This window comes from Bidens hawaiensis, unplaced genomic scaffold, assembly GCF_021521415.1.
Source record: "Bidens hawaiensis isolate Kalapana, Puna unplaced genomic scaffold, B.hawaiensis_p1.1 tig00018067_1, whole genome shotgun sequence".
NCBI lineage: Eukaryota > Viridiplantae > Streptophyta > Magnoliopsida > Asterales > Asteraceae > Bidens > Bidens hawaiensis.
In genome coordinates this window covers 7,581-32,053 of record NW_027492730.1, presented here as the reverse complement: position 1 = coordinate 32,053, position 24,473 = coordinate 7,581, and the positions used below count along the sequence as shown (strand labels likewise).

General features: G+C 33.8%; 1 protein-coding gene across 1 annotated transcript; it reads right to left on the bottom strand.

Annotated features, from left to right (window-relative positions):
* Positions 1 to 5,295: 5,295 nt before the first annotated feature.
* LOC143555376 (laccase-7-like) lies at positions 5,296 to 8,186 on the bottom strand. The gene is made up of 6 exons (XM_077044941.1): positions 8,088 to 8,186; positions 7,857 to 8,008; positions 7,476 to 7,720; positions 7,246 to 7,377; positions 6,121 to 7,071; positions 5,296 to 5,477 (listed from the first exon to the last, which is right to left on the bottom strand). Exons 1-6 carry the CDS (start codon positions 8,184 to 8,186, stop codon positions 5,347 to 5,349), a joined length of 1,710 nt encoding a protein of 569 aa, XP_076901056.1. The 3' UTR covers positions 5,296 to 5,346.
* Between the last annotated feature and the right edge of the window lie 16,287 nt (positions 8,187 to 24,473).

The following is a 24,473-nucleotide window of genomic DNA, read 5'->3' as shown; positions in this document are numbered from 1 at the left end:
ATATTAAAGAAAACTTCATCCTTATGTTTTATAAGGTGAACCCAAACTGCCCTTAAGTAATCATCGATAATAGTTAGGAAGAATTTATAACCTTCTTTACTTTTAACCCTATAGGGTCCCTACAAGTCAAGTTGTATTAGTTCTCCCATTTGTTTAGTTTTATGATCACTCTGAGGGAAAGGCTCCCTATGTTGTGTAGCTCTGTGACAAACTTCACATGGAATGTTATGATTTAGGCTTTTAATTTTCAAGAAGTCACTTTAAAACATATAAACAGCATCAGAAGGATGCATGCCACACATTTTTACTACTAAAGTTACTATAACACACCTTATTATTTAAAGTAGAACCATCAGATATGTATAGACCATCTAGTTGATTACCAACCACCAGGACATTCTTTGTCTAAGAGTCTTGTATATAACACTTATGTTCATCAAAAGAAACAATTAACTTGCTATGCTTATCAAGTTTATGAACATGCATGAGATTAACACAATAATCTGGTACAACAAAGATATCACATAATGTAATTCTATCACTTAGTTTGATATTACCAATTTTAGTTACCATGGCACTTAAGCCATTGGGATGTTTAACCCTAATGTTAAGACCAGACACATCAATTTGACTGCTTAAGTTTTTGTTAGACATAACCATATGTTTGTTTGCCCCAAAGTCTACAACCCATCCAGACACACTATCAAGTTTAATAGAACTCTCAAAAAGAAACAAAGGTTTACTAACACTAACAGTTAAAACCAAGGTCTAGCATTACCTGACACATTACATACTTTGGTGCCCATCGCCAGGTTTCTCATTAAGATTAATAACCTTGAAATCTGACCAGGTGTAAGCCCACTAGAAGAAGTAGAATTTGAAGCCACTGAACCATCAAACATGAAATTGTTACTATTCTCTCATAACCTTTAAGCATGTTAATTCCTAGGTTTCATCTAAGCAGGTTAACCAATAATTTCAAAAAAATTATCAACAATATGTCCAATTTTATTGCAATGTGTACATTTTAAGTTTTGAGTTTGACTCTTAGTGTTATTCTTTTTATTTTCAAAACTTTGACCAGCCAAAGAAACAAACACACCATTTTGGGTTTGCCCCTTTTGACCACTACTATTTCTATGGGACTCTTCCCTATAAATTATAGCAAATGCCTCTTTAACAGAGGGAAGTTCCTCTCTGATTAACAATTTTTTGTTCTAACTAACCCTCATCAAGTCCCACTAGAAATGGCATTAGTGTTATCATAACATATGATTAAAATCATTAAATTGCTTTGAGGCATACATGTACAAGTAGGTAATTGCAATATCTGATCATGCTGTTTCCACATGATATTTAGCTTATGATAATATTTTGAAACTGAACTACCATTTTAAGCAAACCCATTAATATTTTGATACAAGTTAAACACAGCAGAACCATCCACTTATCATAGGTTTCTTTTAATTATTTCCATACATCAGAAGCAAGTTTAGAACAAACCTGACCTAACTTTAACTTTTCAAACACAGAGTTCAAGATCCATGTAAGAACAATTGAATTACATTTACCCCATTACTTAGCCACACAAGAATCATCTGTGGATCTAATGCAAGTCCCATATATAAAATTGTTTTTATTTTTTCCTTGTAATGCGATATTCATTGCATTAGACCACACAATATAATTTTCATTCCTGTAAGTTTAATAATTGTAAGACAATTTGAATCACTAGCATGCAAATATAGAGGATCTCTAGCCTCTAACTTATTAACTAACGAAGTAGAAACTTCATCACCCATGATGAACAATTAACCAATCAATAACAACAATCACAAAAATGCACAACAAATAATATGCAATAGATAAGAACAAGGGTTACCTAACCAGCCAAGAATGCCTACACAAATACTGTGACAGAAATATAAAACAATGAAAGATCTCACAAGAGCGGTGCCTAAGTTAGGGTAACTCTAATCTAGTTATCAATATCTGTAACCTTCACTTAGTGTTACAGATTTGAAAGAAAATAAGCGGCCAGGAGCACGAGCAAAGATTAATCCACAAGATTCAATTGTCAATTTAGGGTTTGATTCGAAACCATAATTTCAAAACCACGGCACCGTATCAAGATCCCAAGATTGATATCGCTGAACGCTTTGATACCATGTCCAAAAGCTAATCCGAGTCCAAAATAACACCAACTTTATTGAATAAACCAAATCTTTAGTTTACACCACAACAAAAGACTCAAATTAAAGATATATACATGAATAATAACTTCTGGTAAACACTATCAGATTATCATATTGATGATCTGAACATTACGAACACTCAATCTAACGAAAAAGGTCTCTAAACAACAGGAACAAAAAAACCTAACCCTAAAAATCAGAACTTCTTTTCTAACAATACGAGAGAAAAAGAAAACGATTTAGTGTCACAAATGACCTCCTTTTATAGCCCCCTTCCAACTTCACCATACTTCAACTCTTAACCAGCAGCCCATGTCCAAGTTTCCAAGTCAGCAGTCCAGCTTAGTTAATTAAGTCAGCTACCCAAGAAGCATTAACATAAGCACAACATTTCACAATCATAACATATAAAACAAACAAACATTGAATTGAATAAGAAACATATTAATTTCGACACACATTCTGATAACTTCGTACCCTTTGCAACTTAAAAAATGAGACTTTTGTAAGTGATAGTGGCGTGTTAATTGCATTTATAATTACTTTGTTGGTTTTAATCTTGACTTAAGTTTTATTTGTTGGTTTTATTAATAAGTATGTTAGTTTGTTTATTTATTAGTTGAATAAAAGAGAATGTGGGTAGAGCACTTTGACCGATTAAAGGGGAAATATACGTTTGAAAATTGAAGTTGGTGATGGGTCAAAGTGACTACCGGTTGATTAGGTAGACTTAGTATTTCTGCTTATTTTATGGTTCCTAATTTGTTATGTATGACTATATAAAGCCCATTAGTTTATTGAATAAGAAGTGTGCAGCTTTTACTTCCTATCTGTACTTTCTTCTCTCATCTTTCTTTCTTCTCTTTTATTGTTTCTACAACAATTTTCCCTTACATATTATACCAAAGTTGTGAGTGTGATTCTTGGGCCTGAACCAACATTTGGTATCAGAGCCTAGGTTCGTAAAGACGGAGAGGCTTACGTAGATTGGTTCTATGTGTACTAAAACGGTTCTGCATGAACCAAAGAAGAAGAGAGTCGATCTGTGTGATCGAAAAGAGAACTAGAGAAGAACGATTCTGTGTGAATCAAGAAGAAGAATCTGTGTGATCGTGTGAAGTGAGAAAGAAGAGAAGAAGAAGAAGAATCTGTGTGATTCCGTGAAATCAAGATTTGTGCGATTCAGAGAAAAAAAAATCGATCAATGTGAATCGGTTTTTATTGAAGAACATCCTGTGTGGTTTAAAGAAAATCAATAAGAAGTGATCTGTGTGAAGCAAGTGTGGTAATTCTGTGTGAAATAAATTTACCCGTGATTTAATATAGTGTGAAAAGAACAATGGCAGAATGTGGTGCTGGCCAAATTGTGGCAAGTGGTAGCCAGGGTAGTAGTACCCGTTGCAATGTCCGAAGTTATCGACAACCAACTATACAAGTTGGTCAATCATGGTGGAATCGATCCTACAAGCATACGGTTTGTGGGACACGATCACAGGAGCGTCCGTTGATGAGAAGAAGAACTTGATGGCAAGAGCATTTGTGTTTCAAACCTTACCCCAAGATGTGTTACTTCAAGTGGCGAAGCACAAAAACGTAAAAGACGTGTGGGAGGCGATTCGTGTACGGTTTTTGGGAGCCGACAGAGTTTAGAAGGCAAGGCTTCATACGCTTAGAACCGAGCTAGAGTTGTTGAAGATGAAAGAAAATGAGACGGTTGATGAGTTTTCGAGCAAACTAAGTTAGATTGCTACAAAGTTCAAGAGTCTCGGGTCTAACTTGGAGGATGAGGTTGTGGTAAGAAAGTTGTTAACTTCTGTTCCTAAAAAGTTTTTGCAGATTGTTGCTTCGATTGAGCAATATTCAGAGTTAGAAAACATGTCACTTGAGAAAACGGTGGGTAGGTTGAAGGACTATGAAGATAGGATTAAAGTTCATGATGAGGAAGATAATGATATAGGAAAGTTGTGCCTGACAAAGGAGGAGTGGGAAGAAAGAACAAGGCGTGGTGATTTTGATAGACAAGGACGAGGTCGCGGTCAAGGTAGAGGTTGGGGAGGTATTGGTTGAGGTCGAGGTGGCCGGTTCCAACCTAATGAAAATCGTAAGGAACAAGGTACGAGTCGAGATAAAAAGCACATTAAATGCTACAATAGTCAAGAGTATGGCCATTATGCGTGGGAGTGCCCGAAGAAGAATGAACCGAAGGAAGAAGCTCTTAATTTAGCCCAAGATGATGATGATGTGTCTGCTTTATTATGAAGATAATAACGAATCGAAACATCAAGATTAAGGGGTGATTGTTGGTTTTAATCTTGACTTAAGTTTTATTTGTTGGTTTTATTAATAAGTATGTTAGTTTGTTTATTTAGTAGTTGAATAAAAGAGAATGTGGGTAGAGCACTTTGACCAATTAAAGGGGAAATATATGTTTGAAAATTGAAGTTGGTGATGGGCCAAAGTGATACCGGTTCATTAGGTAGACTTAATATTTTTCTGCTTATTCTATGGTTCCCATTTTGTTATGTATGGCTATATAAAGCCCGTTAGTTTATTGAATAAGAAGTGTGTAGCTTTTACTTCCTATCTGTACTTTCTTCTCTTATCTTTCTTCCTTCTCTTTTATTGTTTCTATAAAAATTTTCCCTTGCATATTATACACACATATCAGAGTTGTGAGTGTGATTCTTGGGCCTGAACCAACATACTTTTGTTGAATGAATAGATTTGGGTGTTATCATATCGTGGCTTTCAATAATAAAAAAAAAATTATTAATTTGGTTTCTTAAAACAATAATAATCATGGATACATCTAATATATTTCTACATTTATTTTATAGTCAAAAGTCAACAGTGAGACCCGAACACCAAACTTACAGAGATAGCACCTTACAATACACCAATACATCAGTAGTGTAAATATGAAATCTTTATTAACGAACAATATTACATCCCTGGGGTAATTATATCAAATACCATAATTTTTTTTTGATGAAATAAACCAATGCACATTAAGTATAAGTCAAACGACTACATTTATGATTTAAAACAGTTCCATAAAATCGAAAATATTGCAAATCATACATGCACGAATATGCTGCAAATCCCTTTTTATTAACACTTAACCACGATCAACTTGTCTCGACACTCCCTTCTAGCACTGAGGAAAATCCGCCGGTGGTGGCGGCAACGTTGAGTCTGGTGTGCCTCCATTCTCCACTAAGAAAGCGGTGCCCAAACCCCATGGCAAATGTACTTCTAAATGACAGTGAACAAACCACACACCTGATAATATTCATTTTCACAAATAAAGTTAATAAAATACCATTTTTTTTTCTCCTCTTCTACGAATGCATATTTCAAAAGTCGTTGCTAGACTTTTTCTCTCACCAAACTAACTATTGACCAAAATTACGCGTATTCATTTTAGTTTTTATCATTTTCATATCGCTGCAAACACTACTCTTTGTGAACGTTTAAGAATTCTATAAACTTTTTTTTAGATAACTGAACGCGATTACAAAACCTTTATTTTGTATTAAAGCTCCACAATTTTTTTAATAAAAAAATTATGTTTTAATAAGTATAAGTTTGCTAATATTTTTAAATTTACGTCGTAAAAACATACGTCTAGATTTCTCTTTATAAGTTTACTAAAACTCAAAATTATAAATATTAAAAACTAAGTTTTCATAAATTTAATACTTAATATATTTAAAAAAAAAGGTTATGGTTTTTTAGAAAAAAAAAAATAGAAGTGAAGTTAGTTTTAATTATTTTTGGTTTTCTGAAAGTATTAATAAAGATTAAAATCAAGTTTTTTATTTTTTTAATTTAAAAATTATTATTATAATTATTTTAATTTATGGCATAAGATTATATATATCTGGCAATCTGGCATTACATGCCAGCATGGTGTATGATTTACCTGGATTATTTGCTCTGAATCTGATAACAGCCCAGCCGCCGACGGGGACACCAAGTGTGTTTCTTTCTTGCGGGTTAACCAAATTGAACTTGCTGGTGTCGTTTGCGGGATCATAGTTCCCGAAACCTTGAGCCAACACGTAGAAATTGAATCCATGCAAATGCATGGGGTGGTTTTCAATGCCGATCAATGCTGTGTTCTGGAACACTATCTGAACCGTGGAGTTAAACCTCAATCTTTTGAGACTTGTTGATTTGGGTGTCATTATAAGATTTAGATCGAAACTGTTGTTTGCGTTGGTGTAATCGAACACCGATGGCGGTTGATCCGGGAAATCAGTGGTGTAAACCCCGCTAACATTTCTGTATAGCGCTTCTAAAAGAGAGATCGTTGTAGGCAAGACGAATGATCGATTGTTCATGCTTGCGGACATTCGTTGCGAGAATATCCCTCCACATGTTTGGTTGGAACCGCAAGCGGATAGCCCGAGCCCTATGGTTATAAACATGTTTTCATCGACTGTCTGTGGAACCGGTGACCAAAATGGGCTCGTGACTAGCCCGGTCAAGTTGCTTGAAAACGTGAAGGCGGTTGGCGTGTCATTGAAGGCGGGTAAATTGGGAAGTGTTGGTGTTGTTTGTGTCGCGTTTGGGTACGCAAGGATCGCGGTGGTGGTGTTTTGATTGAACTGAACGGCTGCTGCGCTTGCGTATGGATGAGCCGCCATGTAATATAACCCTGACACTTGGTTTGCAGTTACTAGGATGTCTGTGGTTTGACCGGGGCCCACGACAACTACGTCTGTTGGGAAGGGGTTCGTATAGGCTGCATCCACCGCAACCACAGTGAGGTTGTGGCTGGCTATCTTGAAGAAGAACTGAGTATTGAGAGCAGCGTTGATTATTCGCAACAATAACGTTTGTCCTGGCACCACGTCTAATCTGTATGTGTCTGGGTTCAAAAAAGAACACAAATTACTTGTGTGTTTACAACGGTATAAAGGAAAGGTTTGCCGCATTCTACCCTCTTAGACCCTACCAATAACTTACTATAAGTGAACTCATAGGTCAACAATATTTTCATTCCAATAAGTAAACTTCCATAACATTTTTTTGGTCCACTTACTGTTTGAAACACATGAGTTAAACAGATCACCGGGCCACCCGTTAATGGTATACGCATCAGAGTTCGCAGGCACGCTTCCATCGGCTAGTGCAGCGCTCTCGACATCGTTAGGGTCAGCATTCCACCATTCCCCTGAAGTTAATTTCATCATGATATTTACAATATTAGAAAAACGTTCATTTCAGAACTAATAACATACTAGAGTGAGAAACTAGAGAAACAAAGGGTACCTAACATAATTGTATCTTCAACATCGGGTTGAGCAAACGGGTAGTTTTGACCATCTCGTGGCCGGATGATGAGAGAACCATACACGGTCGCTCTGAGCCATTGCGAGTGCGCGTGCCACCAAAGCGTGCCCACTTGTCCTGTGAGATTGAACCGGTATGTGTAGTTACCTCCGGGCCTGATTGGACACTGAGTCACAAATTCAGGACCATCCGCCCATTGAGTTAACCTCTGGAAAACCCCATGCCTGCATATGATTAATAATAACTAATATTAATTACTTTTTAAGTCTTTAACTAATATTAATTACTTAAAATGATACCATCACATGTTTCCATAAAAGGAAACAACAACAACAACAACAACAATAATAATAATAATACCAGTGAATAGTAAGGTTGTATGGAGATTCATTAAAGACATGAACAATAACTGTGTCACCCTCCTTAACCGTTAAAGCCGGCCCTGGAAGACTTCCATTGACAGCCGTGACAACTTGATTTTGACATAATCGGTTAGCAGTTAGATTGGCCACCTGCAAAGAATACCATTTTACATTAGCTAAAACGAATTACTTGGCTACAAGATATATTAGAAAGAGAAGATATGGTTACACGGAATGATGTCTCAACGGTATCAGCAAACATTGTCGAACAAGACAGCGAAAAATATGCTAGCACGACTCCCACCACGAACAAGGAGCTTCGTATCATTATGGAACAACAATAAAACAATACTAGCTATATGTGATCAGGTGCCAATATAAATATGTATATAGAGAGGGAGAACTTGGTGAAGAATATTAAGTTGTGGCTGGTAGAAAAACATTTCCATATTCACATATATAGTGATTGCTTGAATAAAATGTGAGTTGAATTTTAAGAGGTTTGAATTAGATAAATGTTGCTGTAGTTGAACATTTCAACCTCCAAACATGTTCTGTTGACCTTCATGCTTCAAGTTGTCGGCGTTTAATTCTTAAAACAAAATGAAACAAGCGTTAGTTACTTTACGGTTTTATAAAACATAATGGCAATTAACCAAGTGGTCGTCCAGACGTACTATTGTTTTTAAACACTCACTGTGTATGTTTAACCCATGAAATTCTGTACAATGATAATACTTGTCAAACTAGTAAATATTATTGATATTACAATTGTAAACCTAGGTTACTATTTAACTTGGCCTCCTTTTCTTTTAATTTCATAATTACGTATTACTTTAGGCTAAATTTGAAGAGAATAATTATTAGATAACAACCACGTTTCCTAACTGTTTTTTTTGGGGTTCATTAAAAAAGAAGTTTCATATAATTTAAACAATATTAAGTGTTTTTATAGTTAAATAAAGTTTGAATTACTTTAGTACAACAATAAACAAAATTGATTATTTAATATAACATATTCTCATCCATTTTTACCAGTACTTTTAAAATTAGTTATGATTTTGATTTAAAATGAACTTACAAGTAAAACATAAGCTAAATTAAACGAAAGCATGAAACTGATTAATGATAACTAGGTTAGATCTCGTGTTACACATGGGTGGAAATATATAAAACTTCATATATGTATATATATATAGGTATGTGTTATGCATTTTAATGAATTTGTAAACATTATTGTTTTAATTAAAAATCCAACATACAAAGAAAAATATAGATAAATAACAATTTAAAACATATTTCTAACTTATTACCATGAAATAAAAAAAGACATATTAATTAAACCTTTATCATGTATTGAAATAATATGTTGTAAGCTATTAATCGTAAACATGTAGATGCTGTAACATAAATTGTGTGTTATAAAAACTATTTTTATTGAAATTATAACACATATAAGTACAGAACATAAAGAATGCTACAAATATGAATATAACAATAAGATATAACAATTATAATTTTGATTAAACCGTTTAATAAAGCAACAATAAAATCCAAACTTCGTGACTTAAACTACCATTTCAATCCAAACATCCAGTCCAAACGTTCATAAATAATTTTCCAAAATCTAAAAAAAATAAAATAACAAAGTCTCAAAATTTTAGAAAATAACAATGAAGACAATTAATTGTCTTTGTTAGTTAATAAATGGTGATTATAACCATTTATTTTGAAACATTCTCCAACTTATGAGTTAATGTTTAAAATTAAATTGTTTATTAGGTGAATAATTTATTTATAGAAATTGTATACTTAACATCCTATGTGGATAACCTAGTTAAATAACATGTGGAAAAGATATGTTGCTTTAATAGTACAATAAGATTTGATGAGAGGCATATGGTGTTTCCTGACAAAGTGAAATTAGGAGGAGCGTATTAATCTCTTAGAGCATTCTTATCCAACCCCTCATTTTGTGTGAGGGGTGTTTTTATAATTTAAAGAGTGATTCAGAGTGTTGTGAGTGAAAATTTTTTATATTTTAGAAAAAGTTGTGATTTTTCTGTATATTTGAAAAGCTACTATGCATCTCCTGTAATTTTTTAATATATTTTGAGAGTGGTTGTGAGTGAAGGAAAGAGAAAAAGTAATGATAAAAGATATAAAAAGTATTATTTAATTGAAATAAAGAGAGAAAATATAATGAATTTTAGTATAATTTTTTATTTAAAAATAAAGGGTAGGATGAGAATGCTCTTATCACTCTACAAAAGGGAAGCATTGCAAAGGTCTATATCTACTTTTGGGAAAAGAATTTAGAGGTGGTAATCTTGGTTCAAACCTTTTTAAATAACTTTTGATTAATTTGAAAAATATATAGGTTGGTGGGTTAGATATTTTAACTAAAATGCTTAAAATGAATTACTTGAAATTCTACATTCTTATTTTCGGGTCAAAGTAGGTCGACAAATTTAAACAAATGGATTGATATGGGTTAGTGTCCTAAGGAAATGTGGCATGTTCGGGTCGAAACGGATTTTAGAGTGGCACATATTTTCAACGAGATATGTTTCGGCCACAAAATGGGTTTTGGATTGGAACGAGTTCGGTTCATGTTTTGGCTAGGATCAGGTTTTGAGCCTACACTAGTTTTCGCACGGGAGGGGTTGGGTTTCGGTTCTTTTTAGTCATTTTGGAATCGTTTTCGTTTTGATCGGTTTTTTCAGTTTCGTTTTGATCGATTTTTTTTGTTTCGATTAGTTCGGTTCAATTTTGGTTTTCTGTTTCATTTTCAACGGTTTTTTCGGGTTTAGTTCATTTCTCGAGGTTTTTTTATTTTTTTTATTTTTTTGTTGAACAAAGAAACATTTTAGTTTTTTTTTCTTTTTTTTTCATTTTTAGGGGTTTTTGACCTTAATAAAAAACTTTTAAAAAAATTCAAAAAACTAATAAAAATATCATAAATCAAAAGATAAATAAAAAACAAAAAAAGTAAAAAAATTAAAAAAATTAAAATGTTTCCTCCATTGTCTCGTTAAAAGCAATAAAAGAAAACGACCTAAACCCGTTCCGACCCGAACTCAAACAACTCCTTTTTTTAATTAACTCATTCTGACCCTAACCCGTTTCGACCTAACCTATTCCGACTCATGACCTGTTTCGACCCCTACCCATTTGCCACCCCTGCAAAATATTAGTAGGAAAAAAGTAAAGAGTATACGAGAAAGTGGATATAAAGTAAATCGGTTAAACCATTTTATTATTATTATTATTATTATTATTATTATTATTTACTTCACCTTAAATTGTTCATTATTGTCTTAGAACCAACAAGGCAACAACTACTAGAAAAGTAGGTATTTTACTACAGATTTTTGCGTCACAAACATGCATCTCCGAATTCCGACTAAGTTGTTGCACACAAGTTCATTAGCAAAAATCACTGTCATAAAATCATTAGCTATAGTGCTATACAACATGCGACACAAAATTGACGTTAGAATTTTCCTACACATTACTTTAATTATATTTATAGTTATAAAATTCTTGAAAGTGTTATTAATATTATTAAAGTACTTATGTTTTAATTAATTATTTAGTTTGATATGCATATGGGACGTCACATATTTTACCGAATATATACTGTTTGCAGCACGATGTTTATACTGTCTGCTACACATTTGCCAAGCCCATTAATTTGTGTTTAAGTATTCAATTTTCTTTTTCTTTTTGCAATGTATTTAAACACACTCGAGGAACACTTAAACAAGATTAAAATCCGAAGTTGTGATCCAAGAACCACAACAAGTCAAGCCGAAACTCTGATACCAATTGTAGGTCTTATTAAACAGGAACTCATAATTAATCTTGGATCAATATGTGTTGTTAGCTAGCGGAAATCAGTAACAACACTCGGATCTCGGATCTTGCTTGGTTATTTACTATAAGTAGTAAGTAGGAAGAAGATAAGGTAGAGAGAGAAAGTAGAGTAGTTTGAATATGCAAGAGTTGGTATATGCATGGCACGCTTGCACTATTTATAGTGAAAGCATGTGCACATACTTCCTATTAAAAGGGCCCAATGGGCTTTCATACAAAATGGCCTCGAGCCTAAACATGAATAGACTAAATAGAAATATAGATATTACATACGTGAACTAAGCTACCAAATTCAAAAGACTTAAACACTTGATTAGGCTCTACAATCTCCCTCTAGTTCTTTCATTTTTTAGTTGTTTTCGCCTCTAGTCCGTCTCGTATTCAAAAGTTTTGGGGGTATCGCTTAGTTGATTATCAACAAGATATCGAACAAATTTGTTGAATCGGTCAACTATTCGGTCATTGTTCCCCCGAGCCGCATCCTTAAATATTCCAAGGGGGGACTTGTACAGTTTCATGATGTCTTCCTTGTCGAACCTTATTAACTCATACTCGTCAAAGAATCGAAAGACTCGGTTCTCCTTGAAGTGTATCACAGCTTCACCAGTTTCACCATCAAATTCCCACGACACAAAATTTGAAAGTGTGTCGGGCTCGAAGGGTTCTTCATGATAGATAGAAGGCCCATCTTCTGGAATCTTGTACTTCCAGATCCTTCGTAGTTTGTTTGTTGCTGCCTCAAGTTTGGTTAGATGCTTATAGGCTGTCCCCATGTTGAACTTGTAGTCTATGTAGCCTTTATTTTCCTGCTTCTTGATATGTCTCTTGAACCAACCTTGAAGCCCTTTGTCACCAACACCTGCTCCTGTTGATTTGAGAAGACGTTCATGTCTAGATGAGACAATGTTTGCATCTCCGTGTAGCACATGCAGGTGAGATCTCCATTTTGGTGTCTGATAGACCATTTCTCGCATTCCGTGTGCTACTTGCTGTATAGAATCAGGGACTCATCATGAAAAGCAACATTTCTGCATCAATGCTGTGACGTTTTTTTGATGTACATACCACTTTCTTTTCATTAGCTTCTGGCTTGGGGCATCGGCAGCAGTGTAAGGCCCCGTTCCCGGTAACCCTACTTTGGTATTGGATTTACTCATAAACACAGTTCTAAAATCAGAGTTAATTTAAACTTACGCGGAATAATTTAAAACTTCAAACATCACATTACAAACATTCATTTTGTCTTAACATACAAATTGTCTTTTCATAACATAACATAAAATAGTCAGACACTTCTTCATAGATGCCAATCTCTTCTGTCCATGCCATGTGTCCCTCCTCAGGCCAGCTGCCTCAATCTATTTGCCTACGTGCATGCTAAAAGTCAGCTACGCTGAGTGAGTTCTAGTTAATCATTTAACATACAATACATTCATATCCTTACTCATACGCATCCGAAGATACGTATTCATACCTTATCTACTCTTACTTCTTTCATACAAACTTTATATACATGCACACACGCTTACATACTTTCTTTCATAAGGCCTTGTGATTTACCATAGGCTATTCTATCTCTACCATCACAGATATTATTAGGGTCTGGTCCCTTCTGTCTCAGATATTATCAGAGTCTGGTCCCTTCTGTCTCAGATATTATCAGGGTCTGGTCCCTTCTGTCTCAGATATTATCAGGGTCTGGTCCCTTCTGTCTCAGATATTATTAGGGTCTGGTCCCTTTGTCTCCAATAACCATACCTGTCACGTCACTCGATCATACATTCATTTTCATTCATGCATACTTTACATATCTTCTGGTCATGTATATACGTATATGTACATGTTCATTTGTATAAACATTCCATAATAACATTCAATACTTAGTCATACATATATCATACACATATCATACACTTACCACTTAAGTTAAGTGTATTAACAACTATCACAAAGGAGTATGCACACAGCCCCAAAAACATAAAGGATAAAGGGGCTAGAAACTCACCTGAAATCGGTTTCTCTCGCCGTTAATAGTAATGCCCTTCTTTAGCTGTGCACGGCTAACTGTATAACGCATTACGAGTGTCAAATATCCATTACTACTACTTCTTACATCTAAGTCAATGACACCCTCAACTAACGGGGGTCCGGGGGCAGCGCCCCTGGTAGCGAGGTCTAGGGGCGGCAGCCCCTAGCAGGGTCCAAGGGGCAGCGCCCCTGGCTGGGGTTGAGCTTTAACAAAAATGCATCAGAAAATGAATTTTATAAAATTTCGCATGGAAGAATTTCGCTTCGCATGCAACTGTTTCGCTTCGCACAAAACTGTTTCGCTTCGCACGAAACTGTTTCACTTTGCATGGCTGAGCGAAGTGAAATCCCTGTTTCGCTTCTCATCGCTGAGTGAAGCGAAATGCCTTCCTTTCTTCGCTTTTACCATTTTAAAGCCATTTTACTTCGTGGCTCCTCTTCAAGACCTGATTTTACTCTTTCTCAACTTTCGACATATTCTGACCCCATGCACCTGATCCTGAACCCATCTTTCTCATAGTCCGAACGCCACCTTTTTATCTTAAAGTGCACCCAAGAGGTTATAACTTACCAAGTTTGTATTTTTTCTACATTTCACAACCCGATCTATCATTATATCTGTTTGCATGCCGGTTCTAACCATGAAACTTAACCATTTAAACCGAAACCTACCTTTACTTCGGGTTCGAGTTCAAATACGGACAATACGTAGATATGGACGTGATTCTTGTTGTTTGATGATGTCTACACACGAGATTCTTCCTTCTTTTTACACGGATTTGGATCTGAAATGTAGAGAGAAAGTGTGTGTGTTCTTGAGTGTGTGTGTGTGGTGAAGGTAGCAAAATGGTGAAAATGATGGAGATGTTAGGCTTATATAGAGGGCCATGGGCCCCACAACCCACTCACAATTCCAAATCCAAATATTATCTAAACACTTAACACACGACTAACTTAACGACACACAGTTAAATAACAAAACTTTCCGTCATTTATTATTTAACAAAAGTTGGATGTTACAAGCAGCTTGTGTCTCAGCTTAGAAACGGTAGCAGTAACAGATGAAACCGAATCATTAGCTTGAGTAACCTCAAGTTCTGCTTCTGGTTCTAGATCTTGTGAAACAAGTAGAAAGTCAACATCATAACCGGAATCTCAACTTCCGCCTTGGAGAGGCGATCCAGTACCTGCAGTCAAATTAGGACCAAAAACATCATGAAATCTGCTCTCGATGTAAGCATCCAAATTCTGAATTTCCTCAGGTGCATGTTCAATATCTAGATCATCGAAAGCAGCCGTGTCATCATCCCTGGAGTTGTTTGATTACCTACTCCATCTTAATAACCACCATCACCATCACCACCATCATCAAAACTGGAGAATTATTATCATCGTGTGACTCACATCATCATCATCATCATCATCACCATCATCATCATCATCTGATTCATCATCATCATCAGATTCATCCTCCTCATCCTCCTTCTCATCTTCACCATCATTTGCTGCACCAGAACCACCATCAACACCACTTGGACCCGCCATATCAAACTGTCCAACATCTTTCACAACTTTCTCCTCATCCTCTAAGTCTTCCCAGCTCCTAAACACCTTCTTCAGATTAGAAACTAATCTAATATATCAATAATCTCGCTGGAAACCTTATACTTACCATTAAGGTCCTCATTGATCTTAAGTTTTTTCTGGTTCTCGGCTTTCAATCGTTCGATCTCAGACCTGATCTAGTCAATCTCATTCCTCTCTTGGCTCCAGTATATCTACTGACAAGGTCTTCATTGATCTTTAGTTGTTTCTCGTTCTCTGCATTTCTCTTAATGTCGATGTGCGTTGGGCAATCTCACTCTTCAACGCATCTTCATTCTTTTTGGATGAGTCAATATATGTCTCTAATTTATCAACACAAAACTGGATTCTCTCAATCTTCGCAGTTGTTTTAGCAAGAGATAGTGCCTGATCATTACGTTGAAGTTGCTGATTTGACATTTTCTGTTGAAAATGGCAATCAAGACTTCATGTCTTGCTATCTTCTCTTCATCCTCCACTCTCTCCTTAGGAAAAACCTCCATTTGCTCTTTCTGCTTCTTCCCTACTTCAGTCAGGGTTATTTCCCTTTCACCCCTCTTCTTGTTTGATTCTTCTAGTGCCACTATCCTTTTCAAGATTGGATCAGTGATCGCTGGAGACTTGTTTGACTTACGTATGGACAGAGGAGTAGGAGTTAGAATTTCTGGTCTGGTAGTTTTAGGTGGAATATCTGATTGGGTAGGTTGAATGAATGATATGATAGGCATGGTTATGGCTTGAGAATGATAGGAAGTGGTTCTAACTAGTGTAGAGGTTGTTGGGAATGGTAAGGTTATGACTCGGGTAGAGAATGAAAGGGTTGTGGTTTGGGTTAAGGGTAAGCTTTGGGTTTGAAGTTGGGAAGGTGTAGGGATAGGAATGGTAAGTGGTTACTCAAAACCTGGTGGTTGCTTGACATATATTTCTTTTTTCACCTTCCCATACAAGAAAGTAGTTTTAACATTCATCTGATAAACTTGAAGTTCATGTATGATGCATAAGTTAAGAAAATACGAATAACTTTAAGTCTAGCCATTGGAGCATAGACCTCATCATAGTCAAGACCTTCATGCTGTGAAAACCCTTGTACCACCAATCTCGCTTTATTGTGAATAATTACACCCTTATCATCCTTCTTGTTTCTACAAACCCATTTAGTGCCAATTGTATTAACATGTTTTTCATATAAAGTCTTTCAAGATACATCACAACCCTAAAGAAACTTGGTCCTATTGAAAAAGTTTGTGGAGGTGTATCTGATTATGCTGGTAACATTAAATTATATATGTTTGATTTACAAACAAAATATGAGAAACTACCAAAAAGATGATTAGTTGATTATGATAAATGGACAACTCGATATAATCTTAACCAAAAAAGTTACTCGTTAAACTATGAAATACATATGATTATTCATAAATGAATACATCGATTTATTTTACTTATATACTCTTTAATAATGTACGTTAACTTTGCAGATAAGTTAGTTACACAAATAAGAAGTAATACATAGATCTGTAACACTGTTTTGTTTATGATATAAAAATGATAAGTTATTACACAGTTCATCAGTTATATCAACAAAGTAGACATGTTCTACAAATGCATCATTATCTGTTCTCAAAATTAGTCATAAGCGTAACATTTACATCAAATTTATTAAGTTTGTAAAGTCTCATCAACTTTTTCCCCAATTTGAAAATTACATGGGAACCCTATAGGTTCAAAGATCCATTGATATGAGCGGATGCAATATAATCATCAATAAAAACACATATATATAGTGATAGAAATTAGAAAATACTATTTAACAAATTCAATAGTATTGTAAAAAATTTAAGACGTTAACCTAGATTATCATAAATTCAATCAAAATCAAACATGTAAATAAATCGTAAACCTTAGAGGTTTATTATCGAGTTTTGGAGAAATCATGAAAGTATTTATAGAGAAATCGACATAACTGAGATTTGATAGGTGGAATAGCTTGAGATTGTGAGATTGATTTCTAATTTTTCCAGATAAGATTTCAAGCTGTAAATTTTGTGTATGATATCATTTAAAGAGAAAGTCAATTACGTTAGATATGATTTAGGGATACACGAAAAGTCAGCATGTGTGTTATAAATTATATGAAAATTAATATAATTTTTTTTATAACAAAGGGTTGGTTACGAGATACCCATTTACCAATTTTGATTATTTTTTAAAGGAAAAGAGTTTTAATGAGTGAAAATAAAAACTTGCAAAATGTCACAAATACAGACATATATACTCTCTTTCACTACATGTGATTATATTTTCAATATATGATGTATAAGTTTTTACGACTCTCACAATTTTTTACTTCTAATATATGATTACTATAATATTGAAATGATAAAACCGAGCACTGATTGCTTGAGCTAAGTTTTTAATCTTGTTTTTTAAATAATAATGATGATGATTCATGGAAGAATAATATGCACTCCTGTGAGTCATGTCCGGTGAAAATACTTCTATGTTTAGAGCCTTAAAAATTACAATAATATTACCTTACAATGCTACACAATTCTATTAGTTATTATTATTATTTACTAAATATTTAATTCATAATAGGAAGGACACATTTATAGAAAGACTAAGTTACGAAACCAATTACTAATTTTGATTATAATTTTATTTAAACAAAGAAAAAAAGTTTTAATGATTGAACAAAAACTTGCCAAGTGACACAAATATATTGCAATTAGGTATCAAGTGGCACAAATAGGTTTTTGTTTATTATAATAGGTAGATGTAAAGGCAAAAATAACTTCCTAATCTCTCTTGAAAACATATGTAAAATTTAGTAAAAAAATATAAAAAATAGCAAAACGTTTTCTATTTAATTTTTTGATATATTGTATTAAATACAACAATATATATTACATATGTAAAAAAAAAGACGATGTTACATAGGGTTTTTACGGATTTTCTCAACTCCAATGAGTTTTCATTCTACACACACACACACACAGATATATATATATATATATATATATATATATATATATATATATATATATATATATATATATATATAAACAAAGACCCTAAAATCCTACGTGTCGTGATGTGGTCGCTCCCCCCACTTTATGGAAGTCACCATATTGCTTCATTTGTAAACGATGAACTCTCCTTGATTTAGCCCGTTTTTAACCCATTTAAGCTTTAAAATTCGCGGGTCTTGGGTCTTCAAATGGGTTTAGATCGGGTCAAACAACATCCTCGGAAACCCTAACTCTTCCATTCCTTCACCACCGCCCTCATTCTAAATCGATCACTTCAGAATCATCTCTAAGGTGTTGTTTGTTTTTCACTAAAAGCACTTCTCCACCTCTTTTGTCTGCGCCGCGCAGACCACGCGCAGACGTTTGCTCTGCAGTGTGTTTGTTTTTTAGAAGACGTTTCATTTAAAAACGTCTGCGCGTCCTCTTCTCCTAGAAGTGTTGCCCATATCACTTCCCACCTCTTCCTCCATTCTTTTCTTTTTTTCATTATCAACAACAAAGATAATCAAAACCTGCAGCTCCACCCTCCTCCTAGCTTCTCCACCCCAACCCTAGCTTCCACCCTCGCCGCCTCCTCCACCGCCGCCGGCTATCTCCGTCGCCGCCGTCAACGATCCAAACCTCTCTCTCTCTCTCAAACGATTTCCGCTGAACAATCGGTAATCTGTTGTTGTTGGGTATATGTTCTTATAATCTCATTGTTTGTATCATAGACAGACAGATGTTTGTAATAATGGGTTGGAATTGTTTATTGATGATTGTAGAGGGTGATGGTGATGGTGATTTTTAGAAGAGTCTACAAGAAATGGTAGGTTGTCATTAGAAGGTGTGACTACAAACAACCAACACTGCAGGTTTATAAATTTGCAACAATGAAAATAATTTGGAGTGGACTGAAGATGTTATAGAGGGGTTGAATCTAGACCCCTAATGTTATGTAATTGTTTCAGTTAGAGCCCGGGATGTAAACAAGTGGGTCAATGAATGTTCGGTTTATTTGCAGGTCTATATGTATATTATATGTATGTAGTGTTGTCTAATTGAGTTGGTTGGATTGATTTAAAAAATGTTTGTGGTATTATGAAAATTATTTCAGTGTTGTTTACTGTTATATAAATTTAGATGTTGAAGACATTTTTATTTAAATTTCAGTTTATTTTAGCAGTCTGCAGATGTTAAAAAACAAACAGTCTTCTTGTCGCGGACTACAGAGGTTTGGTCCACCTCTTCTGCTACAGATGTCTGCAGATGTGGTCCGCAGAGTGCAGACGTTTTATCTCTGAAAAAACAAACATCACCTAAATCAATGTATCCTCATTGCATCAGAGTCTCTTTCTCTCTCTCATCGGTAGGTACGCTTCTTCAAATTCTCCAGATTCTTTTGTAGCGAGCCCTTGGTAGTTCGTTCAAAGTAACCGTTGATGTAACCATGAGTTACGCAGGTATGGTTTTTTAAGCGATTCGTTGTTTCTGTGTGCTAAATCTTAGATTTTCGTTTTGAATTATTCTTCCTGAACGCCTGGGGTTTGGGATTTATTACTATTATTATTATTTGTTTTTGTGATTGAAATATTGAGTATTTGAATTTGATGTCGTTGTATACACTAAAGCAGCATAAATTGGTATACGCCCTCCAAGGGTTTGTATAAATGCCACACAAAAAATTTAGTTAAAACTCAAAGGACATTGCCATTATTTCATATGTTCATACCTGCAAAGAATATTATTATAGGAAAGATTTTAAATTTTGTAGCGATTGCAGATGTTGATGAAGTGATTGTTGCATCTAGAATGATGGTGTTCAAAAACATGTTTTAAACTATAGTGAGGAAAGATGCTGATGATTCAGCTGTATTAATTTGTTTATAGTGTTTGTATATCTAAGAAGTTTGTGTAAGTAATCAACTCAAACTCTCCTAGGGGTGTCATTCGGGTTGTGTGAACGGTTTTCAGGTCAAATTTGTTACTTTTTATTGGTGTTGGAATCTCATCTGAATATTGACCATAATATGCTAGGGCTAATAAGTTTTTTGAGTGTAAACGGGTCGGTTGTAATTAGTAATCAGGTTATGTATGTGGGCTTGTGATTGGTTGTAGTATAAAAAGATATTTTTGTAAAAGCTGAGACCTCCCTTTTTATAAATTTGATGTACATATTTTTATGGTGTGCAGGTAGCATAATAAGCTAGAGATGTAATAAGCTAGAGATGTAATAAGGTACATCCAAGGCTACAATTTTTAGCTTCTTATAGATTCTACAAAAGCAATAAGCTAGAGATGTAACGTGAAGCCATTGAACGAGTAAGTTTTAAATCTCTTAATGACTGATAAATGAAAATAGAGTTAGTAGTTTTTAAAAACCAATTAAACATTATAAGAATTAACATTTTGAAAATCAAATTGTAACTTAGTACTATTATATGTGAATGCTTAGGATTATGCCATAGCTTCTACCAGTTTAAAAAGTTTACCTTGTGATGTGAGCTAAACTTTTAGAAATGGCAGATTGCAAAATAAATTAAAGTTTGGTTTTAGTTGGAAACCAAAAAAATCAACAAAAGGGCATTTTCTGAATTTCTTAAAAAAACAAGGTACAATTACTTTTAGCTTGATATAAAATAATTTGTTCTTTTGATGATGACGAGGTTAAGGGGTCGGGCTACAAAGTTACTTACACATCAAGAAACAAATACAAAAATGATTTTGTTGATTTTGGTGGAATTAACCAATAGAGTGGTCGGGAACGGGTCTGTAAAGGTGGAAACAGTTTGGGAATGGTCTAAAGTGAACCTTTCTCCTGAGAATCTTGCTGAATTGGCAGACCTGAAGGAGATGGTTGTTGTGTACTCTTTTCATTCTGGTAAACAGGGCACTTGGAGATGATCGATGACTTGTCGGGTATTTTTTTCGGTTCAAGTTTTGAGCCGTGTTTTGGCTAATAATCTTTATGATAATGAATTCATGATGCAGACTCTCCTTGCAAATTGGAAAGTTGGATTCCTATCAAAGTTAACTGCTTCGTTTTGAGATTACTTCTTAATAGAATCCAGTCACTGTAAACTTGATTGCAAGAGGGATGACTTTGGTCTCTCCCGATTATCCGTGGTGTCCTTTAACAAAGGAATCGTCTTTCCATGCATATATGCATTGTGCTTGAGCTAAAGCGATTTGGAGAGCAACTTATTTCGGTGGATCGAAGAAGACTACGAGACATGGTAAGAGAATTTTAAAAGCCATCATTTTTTCGTCCACTTGGTGCATTTGAAAACAAAAAAATGCTAGGATTTTCAGCAACAAGTCTCTCAACCGAAATTGTTTTGGAGGAGATTATGACTAACCTCTATGGTTGGGTCAAGTTTAGATCAAATCATAAGGAGATTGTTTGAATAGATTGGGTCGTCTCTCCTATTTCTTGTTTTAGTATGTAAAATTTTGTGGTTTTTTTCTTTTGGTTGGTCTTTTACCATCTGTATGTTTGGATTTTCCAGCTCCTAGCTGGAGGTAACTTATTCCTCTAATATATGTTGCTTGCTGTTTAGAAAACTATAAGGACTACATTTAATAAAGAATTGATAAAATAACAATACAACGTTATGGATTAAATAACTTAGAATTTGGTGATGTATATTAAATAACTAAGGGATGGGGGTTTATTGAGGAACTTAAAAAAAGTATGGAATTGAGGAACCATGTCTTTTACACGTAAAAAAAATAATATAAAGCTTGATTTCATATGCAAAAAATTAGATTTTACATAAACGTTTTTGAAATTTTTGCTTATAAATACAAATAGAAGACACTCTAATAAAAAATAATTTTGTAAGAAATATTTTTTTTACGTTTACCAGTTGGATATGATATTAAGAAGCTTCAGATCAAGTTGACTATTTTTGATGATTTTGTGTTTGTATAGTCACCCGAGGAAGCAAGTAATCAGTTTGTCCAAGTTGTTATATTGCACCCATCAATAATAAAAAGTTTCTTTAATTAATTTTTGTTTTTTTTTGTTTAAGTGATCTCTCTTTTAGTGGAGATACAACAAAAATGTTTCTAAAAGATAATAAAATAGGTAATATTTTTTTTTGTATCCCATAATAACAAGATTGATTCGTGATATTTTCTTTTACAAATTGGATATTGTGACAAATTTATGATCGTTATAGTTTATTTTAATTTGATATCCTTTCAGAGGTGACAAATTGCGTTAAAAATACGACGCACTCACGCAGATAAGATTAAGGATGAGAATGATTTTAGAATATAAATAAGACTATAAGAGATTGGTAAATTAACACATATACGTTCATATACATAGGCAAACTGAATGAAAGGAATGGTCATGTTATTCACTTTTATGTTAGAAAATTATCTTTTGTATATTTTGTATAAATCTATGATGGATCTTGAAATAAAAAGGTTTATTGGATTTTAATAACTTCTATTAAACAGTATTAGCCGATAATAATCCCATGTCAGTTTATCGCCATTAACGGTCCCAAATTTTTTAAGAGTTAGGCCTCAACGACCCCTTGTTAAAAAGAACTTAACAACGTCATATTTTTTTTTTCCAAATTTCAAATTAATGTCTTAAGGCATTGATCTGCAGGAGAATATGAGTCGATTAATGTAAAACTTTACTCGAAATGATGATCCAAACGGATTGATTTTTGTTAATTGAAAGTTTAAACACCCGATGAAGTATTTTTCCGGCGTTTTTTTTTAACTTGAACGATATGGGAATTCTTATTTTTTCCATTAACTAATCTTCATTTCAATTACCTAGCTATAGGCCATAATCTATTTAGAGTAAAACAAACAAACAAACATACCTAGATACCACATTTACTACACTAAATAATGTAACATCTACTCATAATAAAAACTAATAAAACATTTAACTTAACTTGAACTTCTATATATTGCATTTCCGATTCCGCAACACAAAAACAACATAAGATAAACCTAAACAATTATTATTATTAACATAAGGATGGATATGAACCAAGAAATCCCAATCGTGTCACACATAATGCTTCAACAAAAACCAAATAAAATGTGAAACAATCCATATATAAAAATCATTCATAAAAAGAAGATCATATATAATAGGATTAATTGCAAGGGTATATATGAAATTGCTCCTATTATTTTAAAACATTAGATTTACTACACACACAGATATATGTATATATATATAAATTAAATATATACATATTATTAATAAAAATAAATATTTTTCATTCAAAACATTAAAAAAAATAACATACATAATACAATAGAGGTAAACAAACACAACATATATTAAACCTGTTAAAAATATTACATAGTAGGTAATTATTTGCATGCTAACAACAGCAACCCCATATAAAACTACTATATGACAAAAACTATACTTAAACACCCCATTATGTTCAAAAAAAGCCTACAACAACAAGCACATATAAACATACTAACAACTCACAAACTAAAGTTAAACTCTAACTATAAACATAAGCATCTCAATCCAAAGAGTCAAACTATAAACTTCAACTCCAACCAATTATAAGCCTATTAATCTCAATTGGAATAGTCAAAACGTTAAAAAAATGTTCACGTCACATATTAATATATACGTCTATTATATCAAAACCAAACTTGTTTGAAAATTAAAACAAATAATTAAAAAAATATAATTACAAAATGATTTAAAAACCTAGAAGTAACCCACGTAACACGCGGGCTAAAAGCTAGTATATATATATATATATATATATATAAAGAGAGAGAACATGATCAGAATGCACTTAAATGTGTAGTTTGAATTTTTTGATAGCTTTGTACCCTCTATGTTTTTATCGTCTTGAATTAGTTATTCGTTTTTCACCATAATCTTATACGTTTCGGTCTAAATTTTACGAGTTAACACTTTTCAACATGCGTGCGTCATTTAACGTATTTACGTCTATTTTTTTGTTGGGTTTAATTGTAACACCCCGGCTTTAAGCGGAATACGCCCGGGTGTAACGTACAGATCATTCAAAGCTCGTAACGCTATTAAAGCGACAATAATTATATTTAATGCATTTCATATCATCAAAAGTACACATATTGTT